This window comes from Pieris brassicae, chromosome 6 (assembly GCF_905147105.1).
Source record: "Pieris brassicae chromosome 6, ilPieBrab1.1, whole genome shotgun sequence".
Classification (NCBI taxonomy): Eukaryota; Metazoa; Arthropoda; class Insecta; order Lepidoptera; family Pieridae; genus Pieris; species Pieris brassicae.
Window position 1 is genome coordinate 5611257 of NC_059670.1, and position 12874 is coordinate 5624130.

The 12874-nt window shown below is 33.4% G+C and overlaps 1 protein-coding gene across 2 annotated transcripts; it reads left to right on the plus strand.

The window, feature by feature from the left end:
- The first annotated feature begins 1434 nt into the window (after nt 1-1434).
- Nucleotides 1435-5420, plus strand: LOC123711426 (UDP-glucosyltransferase 2-like). 2 transcript variants are annotated; one of them, XM_045664005.1, is made up of 4 exons: nt 1435-2277; nt 2439-2658; nt 4152-4371; nt 4997-5420. In XM_045664005.1, the coding sequence occupies exons 1-4, from the start codon at nt 1447-1449 to the stop codon at nt 5286-5288; spliced, it is 1563 nt and encodes a 520-aa protein (XP_045519961.1). In that variant the 5' UTR covers nt 1435-1446; the 3' UTR covers nt 5289-5420. The 2 variants fall into 2 exon arrangements, with proteins under 2 accessions (XP_045519961.1, XP_045519962.1); XM_045664006.1 differs by lacking the exon at nt 4997-5420 and having other exon boundaries at nt 4152-4378.
- Nucleotides 5421-12874: the final 7454 nt, after the last annotated feature.

Below are 12874 nucleotides of genomic sequence, written 5' to 3' on the forward strand. Positions count from 1 at the left end.
TCGAAATCGGCGACTTGAGCGTGACTAAGTTGCTAGTCTGCGACATCAAAGGGACAATCGTGTAATTCAAAATACAGATGTGATTAAATGAATCATTTAAGATAAAAACAAATAAAACCTTAAAAAACTTTACAATGATAAATTAATTAATTTCTACGTTTGAAGTTAATATTGCGTTCCTATTTTATTTGGCAACTGTCTTCCAATTCGTAAACATTCTTAAATCTACTTTAACGCAATCTTTCCATTATTTTATGCTGTCTGGCGTTTGGCTTTCTATGCTGTGGGATCCACTGAGACACGGTCTTTAGTGCCCTGATGATGGTCTCTGGCATTCGCTCCAAATGGGTTGGCCTCTGGATTTAACAGAATCTCACCATATTTTCATGGTTCATATTTTATTAAGTAAAAATTCTAAATATCTAAACAAACATAACATGACATAACATGAACCAAATATTAATGTATCAAATAAACGTAGTTGTATTAACATGACACATATACTTGAGCATTCTCTGACAAGAGTCGATGTCGATTACACGCTAGTTACAGTCCCTACTTAAGAAGTACTCTTTTTGATGTTTTAATGCAGTTTTAGAAACACCTTGTATTTTTAATATATGCCTATCTTTCACTATCATACAAAACATTGATTTGTAAGAATTTGATAAGTATAATAAGTATAAAACTAGCTCAGTCCCCCGATCTTAATTCAGTAAATTAAAAAAGACTTTATTTTTTTCCTCTTAAATAAATACATCAGAATTGACTACTTTAAGCTTAAGCAATTTTATTGCTTAAACTTAAAGAATGATATATGTCGGAGAAGTATGGCGTTACTGTGATTTGTAATTGTCACTACATCTCACAGAGCTTATAAATTGACAATGTCAAAGTCAAATAAGTTTAAAGCCGTTAGTACTTTGTTTATTTGATTCTAAATATTGCAAGATCTATAAATTAATAACTTTTCAATGGTATATAGGTCATTATTAAAAGTATTTTTTTAGTGTAAAGACTTAACGACAATCAGTGCACTGCTATCGTAAACAGTACTCAGCACGTACTACTCAAGTTACGCTGGCCTTTATAGGTTGAATACGATGATGAAACTATCATACACGATTTGACTTCTTCAATACAAGTGAAAGCAAGTTGCTTGTATAACTAATGTAGTTCGGAATACAATTTTTTCTAGATGTTTCTAAGCCAGATCGTACATACACGTACATATTTTTATTAAACTATAAAAACAAATAGCTAAAATAATCTTATTATCTGTAATACTTTTAATCACATTAGGAAATTAACAACGACAATTCTAGATAATTTTAGATATTCATTACTCGAATTAGTCACATTTAATTATTATTTATTATGAAATATTCTTTGGAAAGAATTGATAAAGTATATCGACATCAGTTAGCACTTCAGTATCAATTCAAGATGCTACGCGCGTGCATCGTCATTTGTGTGTTGATTTTAAATCTTCACGTTATACAATGTTCGAAAATTCTTGGTTATTTTCCCACGCCCTCAATAAGCCATCAAGTTGTGTTTCGCCCTTTGATGCATGAATTAGCAAAACGGGGACATGAAGTAATCGTAGTAACTACAGATCCAGCTTTTGCAAAAGGTGATACACCCGCCAATCTAACAGAAATAGACGTGCACGATATATCATATAAGAACTGGGAGGCCGTGCTGGATACACATAATGGAAAAAAAGAAAATATATTTCAGCAGATAGTGAACTTATTTGAGAGATTTACAAGTACATTTGATCTGCAGTTGCAAACGCCTGAAGTTAAGAAGATGTTAAGCAAAGAAAAGAATAATATAGATCTGATTGTTGTAGAATCAAGTGTTCGAACAACTCTTGGTCTTGGACATTTATTGAAGGCGCCAATCATTCAGTTTAGTTCGTTTGGAACATCTCCTTCTCATTTTGGCTTTTTTGGGGCGCCATCCCAACCTCTTTTGTACCCAACACCTCTGAACGTGCGCATCTACAACTTGACTATGTTTGAAAAGATTTTCGAATTTTTAAAACATTTGACGTTGGATTACCTACAGAGGGCTATGTATGACTCTGATTATGCCATGGCCAAACGTAATTTTGGTGAAGACCTTCCGCCTTTTGAAGAATTGATGGACAAATATGTGCAAATGTTATTTCTGAATGAACACCCTATCTGGGCCCATAATCATCCTGTGCCATCAAATGTCATCTTTATGGGTGGTATTCACCAAACCGAGCATGACGCCCTTCCTCAGGTATTTAAACACAATTGATTGAAATAGTCGTTTAGTGAAACGAATATAATATAGTAGCATAAAGCGCAATAAATAATTTAATTTATTTTTCCTTTTAGTATCACATTATATTTCCTTGTGTTGTGATTTATTTACTATTCTAACGACATCTATTATTTCAGGATTTGAAAACTTATCTCGATGCGTCGAAACATGGAGTCATTTATATAAGTTTTGGAACAAATGTGAAACCATCTAATCTTCCGCCAGAAAAGGTTGAACTAATGCTAAAAGTGTTTTCTACTCTGCCATACGACATTTTATGGAAATGGGACACGGAATTACCTCAGAAACCGAAAAATGTGAAAACTTCAAAGTGGTTCCCACAAGCTCAACTACTCAGTAAGTTTCTTCATAACTCTGTTATTACCGAGACTAAATTACGCTTACGCATACGTTGGTGTATGTGTCAAAAAAGGTACACGAATTCATATAAATAGAATATCGTGTTTATAGATTTAATGAATCTGGTATACAACGTAAAATATTTTTTTTAAGTCTTTGAGGTTAAAGATAAACCTATCGTTCATTTAACAAGGTTAATAGGTTATACTATTAAGTGATAACAGCTAACAAAAGCGATTTTTAGTCGAATTATTGTTTACATTTTTAAGTTTTTGTCATTTGAATTATTTGGTAAATTCAAATGTAAACTCGAAATAACTTAATTCATATAGTTAGACAAGTCTACTTATGAACGTCAACAGAAAAGATGTTAAATTGATTCTAAATTTTCATTCACTACCAGTTCGCAAGTCAACGGCATAGAGCGTGCAAGAATAACTGGCAAGAAACTATCCGCCACTACTTTTAATCGTCAAGTTTTAGTTATACAAATTAAATACTACTTATTAAAATATGCTACTTTTCACTGACATAGATAGATACACAACGCATATATAAATGTATGTACTTTGTTCTGCATACGGTAGAACGCAATACTGGTGCATTCGTCGCTAGCCTCTAGACATCACAATACAGCGACGAAATGCTACGAGGTGCATTTGCACAATTTATAGTATTTAAGTTTAAAAGTAATTTTACCCCCTTATCAATAAAGACCGAACTTTTTAAACATTTTTTCAACATATTTTTTACGATTTATAGGAAAAATATACAGCGTTGATATGAATTAAAAAAAATTATAATATATCCTATTAACAAAGGGACGGCCACAAAGGGTGGCGGAGTTATATTTAGCGGTTTAGTGTGATTTGTTAAAATAAGGATATCTGAAAGAGCATTATTGGCCTAGTGGCTTCAGGTCGCGACGCTCATCCCTGAAGTCGTTAGTTCGATCCACGGTTGTGCACCCATGGATTTTCTTTCTATATGCGCATTTAACATTAGCTCGAACGATGAAAGAATACATCGTGAGGAAACCGACTTGCCTTAGACCCAAAAAGTTGACGGCGTGCGTCAGGCACAGAAGGCTGATCACCTACGTGCCTATTCAATTTACAAATGTTCATGAAATGGATACAAAAATCTGAGGCCTAGACCTAAACAGGTTGTAGCGCTATTGATTTATTTTATTTTTTATATGTCAGTCATAAACAGAATATTTACATTCATAGAGGATGAATGGAAGTATTCTCTCTATGACTTTTATAACATATATGTATGTGAGAGAATGTCCAAAAACATATTTCAATTAATTGAAGCCCACAATATGATTTTATTATTTATTATATAACAATATACTACGTTGATAAAAGCGGTTCAGTTGAGATGGTTAGAATCGATCAGTTGTATTTTTAGATACAACTTAATTAAAGATTTTCTTGTCTTATATGAATTGTACTTAGTGTTTTACCTATTCTAATATTTTACAGAACATCCAAATATAAAACTCTTCATCACACAAGGAGGTCTCCAGTCTACAGACGAGTCGATAAACGCTGCAGTACCGGTCATCGGGATCCCCATGCTTGGAGACCAATGGTACAACACAGAAAGATATAAACAGCACCAAATTGGCATCCAACTCGATATACACGCTATGTCCGAAGAACAATTTAGTACATCTGTAAAGAGTGTGATTGAAGATAAAAGGTATTAGTGATTGTATAATGAACATGAAAATAAGTCATGTTTATCAAGTCCAATTTGAAATTTTTACACAGAAAAATGAAAACAACGACTTAGATATAACGGATTGAGATAATGGTTTCCGGATTTACGATATCTGATAAGTAAAGGGCCGTGTATCAATTTCTATAGACATTTATTACTTGACCGAAGTATGAATGGTATCACACAAATATGTTTTCTTTTTGATCCATGTCTAGACATTATTTCGCTTTACTCTAACTTGAAGTCAATAAATGAATGGAGCATAATGTTAACACTATGCTCCATTCGTTTTATAGCAAAGATATGCTCATCTATAATTACTGCCAAAATATACAAAGGCTATAAGATTGCGATAAATTATTCATTTATAAAAATGCGATTTCAACTAATTTATATTAACAGTGACGCTTCATGTCCCCATGTGCCCGTCATGGATTTATACTTCTGTTTTTGTCTTATTATATTTTTTATACACTGATTTTAACTGTTTCAATTACCATTGGCATGGTACACATAGACGTAGATTTAACGTGTATTCAAATGTTGGTAATTTTTCCGATGTATATTTTATGATAAGCCATTTTAAATCATAATTTTCTTACAGCTACAAGACAAATATACTGAAACTACGCACTCTGATGCGTGAATTTCCTGTGAAACCATTGGATTTGGCTGTATGGTGGACTGAACATATTTTGAAACACGGAGGCACGCATTTGCGATCACCAGCCTTTGGCATCTCTCATTGGAAGTATTATGAAGTAACCCTAGTTTTAACAGTAGTATCTGTACTATTATTATCATTATTTATTGTAGTGGTAATTTTAAGATTTATTTTAAGAAGATTACTGCCACACCTTTTACTTCCAATAAGAATTAAAGTAAAGAAAATGTAATATTAATAATTTAAGCTGTTAGTATCATGCTACATACGCATAATTTGTATTCACGATTTTCTTAACCTAAAAAGTAATGATTAGAATTAAAAAGAAAATCAAAACAAATTTAACGCTGGCAGCATTTCCTCGTTGTATTGCGATACTTATTCGTTGAGGTAGGAAAGCACCAGCTCTGGGGTCACCGATACTATCTACCAGGCGCCAACTTAAATCTTTAATAAGTGCCTGTGCACTTGAACCCACGGTCCAAGAGTCTACTCCAAAGGGAACAATAGCGAAGTTGGAGGAAAGACCCATATATTTGTGTCGTTTATTAAGGAAAATAAAAAAGCTGGGGCCCTTTATTAATAATTAATTTTTAGATATTATAATCTCGAAGAATTAGTTAGAATTACTGTGACTTTTGTATAGCAATATTGCTTACTTATTTGTACACTCACTAACGCCATAGTTTGGTGAAACTCATGCAAATATATTTTTACGACACATTACTACATATAAGGACATATTATTAAGCTGTTTCGCAGTAGGGACTTAGAAAAAAATACTTTTGCGTTAAATATCTAAAAATCTCCATATCTTTCCTAGAATTCGAAGCTCGTATGAGCAAGCTTTTTGTAATAGAAATATGTGTAACTTGAATGATTGTCTTTTTTTGTATGTCACTTTATATAAAATGGTGTGTTGTAAATTATGATATACGTTAAATTGTAGAATCATAAAGGAATACAAGTATTTTAACATGTAGACATTTATAGATTATATTTTATAATTTAAAAATTAAAAGTGTTAAAAAGGCTGCAGCACTCTCGCTGAGCTATGTAAAAATGTAATACATTCTCGTTCAAATTCGTTTAATTCGTTTTTGTAATCTTTGAATCAATTATAGTTTCAAAAATTATATAAAGATTGTAGTATATAATTTTCGATTTTACGGTGAATCATTAAAATTTGTAGTGATAAGATTATATATGTATGATATCTGACTAATCTTAAGTATTAAGTTTTATAGAATAATTAACAATTAATAATCATGTTTCCAAGTTATTAAAGAAAGGATCAAGATTGCTGACTTTTATTCCGCAGATAATCGGCCCCCAGAAATTGCAATAACATTGCATAATATTAGATAACAAAATTATCAACGGAAATTGATTTTAATTCATCTGAAAAACAAAACATATAAAAGGAATTAATAATCCTTTTTGAACATGTTTTGAATATTTGTTGACGGCGATTTATTAATTTAATATTGTCATAACGGAAACATAATATAACTAAGTATACAGGGTGTCCGAAAAGTCGACGTCAAGTCGAAATTTTCTCATAGGTAATGCTACACCAGTTATGAGAAAATTAAAAAAAAAACAAGTCATGTATTTTTAAAGTTAGGAAATTTTCCTTTTATTCCAGAAAATGTACACCATGTGACAGATTTTTCATTCCTGTTGTTACAAATATTTACTTTTTGCCAGTTTTTTTTCTCTTACGTCATCCCGAATAGTGCTTTATGTATGACCTATGATCCTAAATCCTGTGCCGATCACTCCAACTTGTGGGAAAATGTCATTTTATACCGAACCAAGTTTTCAAAATTAATTTTTCGCACTAGTTCAACTGATCGTCCTGAAAAAAAAATGTATTACTCCAGTTTGCCAAGCAGCTTTAGAAGTTTGCATTTAGTTAGTAGAAGTTTGCGTTTGCACGCATTTAATAAGGATTCTAACGTGGTATAACACTTACTTCATTATTTCTTAGATCGGCCATACAAATTTTTTTTGTTAAACAAAGTCTGTTTTTAAAAATTTCTCTGGAATTACAAAAAACGATTCTAGTGTACCCAAAGCGTTCCTAATAACCACAGCGTGGTTTAAATAAGATGGCGTAAAGTGTGAGCGAGACAGATAGTGACGCTACTTATTGCTATTACTATACACACGCACTACAGGTCAATACGCAACGCTCCTTCGTTTACTACGCATCTTTTCGTATTCGCTGGTGTTATTTTGTGTTCTAACTACTTTGGCTTCGTTTACAGACTTGTTTGCTTGTGATTTGGATTTTACATTTGTGATCTACGACGAACTTTACTTTTCCCTGGACTTACGTGTTATTGTGTATTTGTACCATACCATGGCTACGTACACTACACAGGAATAGGCTAACATCCCTCATTTATGGGGAATGTTTATGTAATGCCAGTGAAGCCGCTAGACGGTATCGCGAGAGATACCCTAATGCAGATCGCTATCCGGATCACAGAGTTTTTACCAATTTGCACCGTCTACTGTTCTCTGAGGGCCGACTGCCAAACCAAGTGCACGGTGAAGGTAGAATTTCACTACCCTACGAGGCAGTTGTCCTTCAAGCAATTGATGAGGACCCAAGTTGTTCGGTACGTGGAATTGAGGCCAGCACAGGTGTGCCCAAAAGTACAGCTAACCGAATACTACAAAAAAATTAGTTCCATACATTTCATGTACAGCGAGTACAATCCTTATTACCTCGAGATAATGAACCTCGGGTTGCTTTTGCCAAACAATAATTCAAAAACAACGAGAATACCCACAATTCTTAGAATTTTTTTTATGGTCGGATGAATCAACTTTTAAAAAAGACGGCTACATGAACCTGCACGAGTGGCACGTCGAAAATCCACGATTGATGAGACCAGACAGATCACAGTACCGTTTCAAAATTAACATGTGGACTGGAATTTTGAACGGAAAAGTCATAGGGCCTTTTGAGTTACCAGAAGTTTTAAATGATGAAATTTATTTAGATTTCTTACAAAATCATTTGCCCAATTTGCTGGAGGACGTGCCGCTTACTATTTTACGAGATATGTGGTTCCAGCATGATGGTTGTCCAGCGCATTACAGCTGCTTAGTTCGAAACCACCTTAACGAGGAGTATCCAGACAGATGGATAGAGCGGGGTGGTACAATCTCGTTGCCCGCCCGCTCAACCGATTTAAATCCTCTTGATTTTTTTTTACTGGGGAGCAGTAAAGGAAAAAGTCTATTCCAAGTCGATTCAAAATGTAGAAGAGCTTAGACAGAGAATAGCGGAAGCATTAGATTTTTTGAATAATGGACGATTTGCCCGCTTCATTTCACGATCTTTTTTAAGGAGATGTCGAGCCTGTATTGCAGCTGAAGGACGGCAATTTGAACATCTTATATAAAAAAAAGTAATAAATCTAATCATAAAAAAGAAACTGTCTATTTTACTTATTTGCGTCTGTATGTCATAAGCGTCATTATCTGTCTCGCTCACATTTTATGGAATGTCTCTCTCCATCTTATTTAAACCACGCTGTGGTCATTAGGGACGGTTTGGGTGCGCTAGAATCATTTGTTGTAATTTCAAAGAGATTGTTAAAAACAGACTTTGTTTAACAAAAAAAATTCTTATGGCCGATCTAAGAAATAATGGACTCAGTGTTATACCACTGTAGAATCCTTATTAAATGCGCTAACTTTTAAAGCTACTTGCCAAACTGGAGTAATACATTTTTTTTCAGGACGATCAGTTGAAGTAGGGCGAAAATTAATTTTGAAAACTTGGTACGGTATAAAATGACATTTTCCTAAAAGTTGGAGTGATCAGCACAGAGTTTAGGATCATAGGTTACATAAAATACTATTCGGGATGACGTAAGAGAAAAAAAATTGGCAAAAAGTAAATATTTGTAACAACAGGAATGAAAAAACTGTCACATGGTGTGCATTTTCTGGAATAACAAAAAAATATCCATAAGTTCAAAAATACATGACTTGTTTTTTTTTTTAAATTTTGTCATAACTGGTGTAGCATTACCTATGAGAAAATTTCGACTTGACGTCGACATTTGGGACACCCTGTATACAATATTCTTAACCTAAATGTATATAATTATTTATAAATAAACAAAAGTCCCTGTGGCAGTGTTTTTTATAACGCGGCAGCTTCCTTGCTGTTTATTTACTGTTTTTTTTATTATTAGTTAAAGATGTGTAACAAAATAGACACACTTTTGTAAAGTTAATCTATATTTCTCGTCCTCGGTCGTCTGAACTATTAAAAAAGTATGCTATAAAAACATGAAAGTTTTTCTTTGAGAGAAATCAACAACAAAAAATTCTTCAGAGTTCTTATGTTTTAAACAAAAAATTTAATCAATTGTTCTGAAATATGTTGTACACAACATTCCAATTCAAGTACATGTGTCAAGATGTTTCTGATTAATTTATGCTTACATTCACTTGCCGATAACTCTTGAAACTTCATAAATATGAATTTTAAGGGTTGGTGGGGCTGATCTATGAATTTTTCATGTTATATCCGCTCACTTACATTTTCAGTTTAATTTCGAAACTCATGTGTAACTACTGACTCCATAATTAATGAACAGATAGTTCTAGCAAACATTATTATTATTTTTATTGAGGGCAAACGGCCAAGAGCCTCACCTGATCTTATTTGATGACCGCCCAAGGACACACATACCACCTTTTATAAATTGGAACGCCCTTACTTGAAGGACCCTAAGTCGGATTGGCTCGATAAATACGTCAGTGGACAGATGGTTCGACAAACTGGTGGTGGGAGGCAAAACTATTTCAAAAAAAATATTTATTCTGCTTTATTAATTGTGGCCTTTACTCTGCCTCGACAGCCGATAATGAACCTACAGCTGCAAGTATTAATCTGAACAACTCCTCGTTGAACACTAAATGCGTTGGAAGATGACCCCTTATCTCTACGCAACGCTTTAGCGTTCATCCGTTCATCGTTCAGCGTAGATCATCGGTCGGAATGTGACGGATCGTCGACGATTCGAATCACTCATCGTTGAATAGAGCCAAGTGGAAGATAATGTGGAGATCCCACCCAGAGGTGAAAACTGTACTCCATGTGAGGCCAAATTTGTGCTTGATAGATTTGTGGAGCTCCCCAGGCCGAGACTTCAAGCCAGAGTTTCAACTTAAGATCCAGAAGTTTCAATTTCAAGTTTCTTCCGGTACTGATCTGCAGCCGCTCGAGAAATACCTGCATGGGCAGGTTAAAGTTACTATCGTGCGCATAGCAATTACTGTTAATATATTGCAACATATGATTGATATGCAGAAGTAACTGGGTCGGGGATAGAACACAGCCTTGACCCCAGCGTTCAGAGGTTTAAGGTTGGAACATGCTCCGTCTTTCTCTAGGCGAGCCCATAGGCTGAGATTTTCGAATGAAATGCTCTGAGCCACACCCAATGCAGGTTTTACAGCACACATTAGAATAATTTTATAAGCTATTTTATAAACAACAATTTAGTTAAATCAATAATATCACTAATATCAATATATAAATACGTTTTATGGCACGAAGAGAGTAGATGATAGATTTGTTAATAAGTTACTACCCTCTTATTCTACTAATAGTAGAAGCACCATCAGAGAAATTATTAATGGCATATAGTAATTGCAGCAATTAACGTTTCTTATAGAAGAAACCTAAATCAATGTAGTTCTTGAGGTATTAATATTAAAGTTAATTAATCCAACAAAAGTTTGCAAGTCGTGCATAAAACTAAAAGTAATTTAAATCTATTAAAACTTTTCCCAACAAAGACCTCTTAGCAACTACTTATAAGTTTATATAATTATGTCGATTGCCCCGTGTGCAAAGTGTATTCTCACCACAGATTTTCTAATTTAATAATCTGAAAGACATTTTATTCTTTCTTTTTTTTGTTCGATGCCTAAGGTTTTGTATATCTATATATGTACATTATAAGCCGTGTTGACCTAGTGGCTTCATCCAGCGACTCTCATCTCTTAAATCGTAAGTTCTATACCTGGACGTGCACTAATGGACTTACTGTCTACGTGCAGATCTAACACTCGCTTGTTACAAAAAATATCGTAAAGAAATCGGAATGTCTCAGATTTGTCAATGTGTCAAAGCGCCGCTGGATTATTTTGATTGTTTATTATATATACCTTATATGTATATACTCTAATTTGTTGTATTTTATAAGTAAAATTTCGAAATTACTTTTCTCATTATATTAATCTCATTATAAATCACGCATGTAGCAACCACGGTATACAATATCATGTTTTAAATATGATAATTGCTTATGAACAATTATACAATGAGAGATTTAAGACCATTTTCGTTTGAATTTTTATTTCTTTGTAGTCGGGATACCATTATGTTATAATTAAATTATATTCGATATTAAAACACGTATACACCAGGAGTTTGTTTAAATAAAAATTCCTTTGATGAAATCATTTTTTAGAATGAAATTTGCTTTCCGTATTGTCCGTTGCACAATTTCTTACCTTATAATATTCTGAACAAACTGATACTTTTCACAAAAACGAATTAACAGATAAATGTGTCAACGAAAAGTTTTGAATGAAATCTAAAGTAATGAATACATTTCAACGATCGAATTTAAATATCAAGTTTACGAAAACCTACATGTCAGTACTTACATTCCATTTAATTAACAAAACTATCTGACATTGAGGCTTTTTTTGTTGGGTAATCCATTTACAGACCCTGCGCCGGGGCAGCTTATTATTATAGCGGTGACGCGGGAAGTGTAGGGGTCGGTCCGGAGGTACAATTAACCCCTACCCACAAAAACACAACAGCCCTATCTGCTCGCTATGGACAGAAGGCAGGAAAACAGTGCGTCTCATTTAATTAATACTCTTGAAGAAGCTTTTCCGAATGTGTTGACAAGAACCTTTCAATAGCATTTGCGAATGACATACATAATTGCTTTGGCAAATTTGTTTAAATGACAGATTTATCAATGATAATGATATGATGGTGATGATAATAATAATGCAGTAATAGCGCGAAAGACAGAGTTGCAAATGCAAAAGTCATAGTAAGCTGGCGGATTTTGGCATGGAAAGTGGATAAAAAAAACTATAAGTTTTAATAATAATACATAGCTTTAATCCGTTCAAAAAGTGTTTTTTAATGTGTAAAAGCTATTTTAACAAAAGACAATACTACTTGGATGATTATTTACTATTATTATATTATATTATTATATTTTACCACTTTCGCGATATTCGACACCCACCGCAAGTGCGTCAACTGACGCTTGCGTTACTTATTTATGTAATATCTTGTAAAAATAATGAACAATAAATTGTCTTAAAAATACCACCGGAAGTACTAAACGCTAACGTTTGTTTTTTCACTTTTTGCTTTATATCGCATACCGATACTACACATTAATTCTTATATCAAACTCACACGCTAATTCTTATATCTGTTACCCCAATTTTATCTCAATACGCCAAATTCGTATATTCGTAAAGAAAAATATTAATCAAAGACACAGAAATATAAATATACTTACTAAAAAAACTGTTAACTTTAGTGAACTTTTTAAAAGTTCCGACCATTTTATCCCAGAATCTTAACAAAATTTATTTAGCAAAGTTGCTAAAACAAAGATATATGCGAAATCGGCTCCCGAAGATTAATGTACTAAGTTAGGGCTGCGTAAAACGAATACCATGTTGATATTAATCGATATGTTTAAACGAAAGTTTCGAACAATTTTTTTTACATAG

Excerpts from the sequence above, each read along its gene's own strand:
- LOC123711426 (XM_045664005.1), top strand. The coding sequence starts at position 1,447 with ATGCTACGCGCGTGCATCGTCATTTGTGTGTTGATTTTAAATCTTCAC. Across the intron at positions 2,278-2,438 it reads AGCATGACGCCCTTCCTCAG|GATTTGAAAACTTATCTCGA; the intron begins GTATTTAAACAC and ends CTATTATTTCAG. Across the intron at positions 4,372-4,996 it reads AGTGTGATTGAAGATAAAAG|CTACAAGACAAATATACTGA; the intron begins GTATTAGTGATT and ends ATTTTCTTACAG.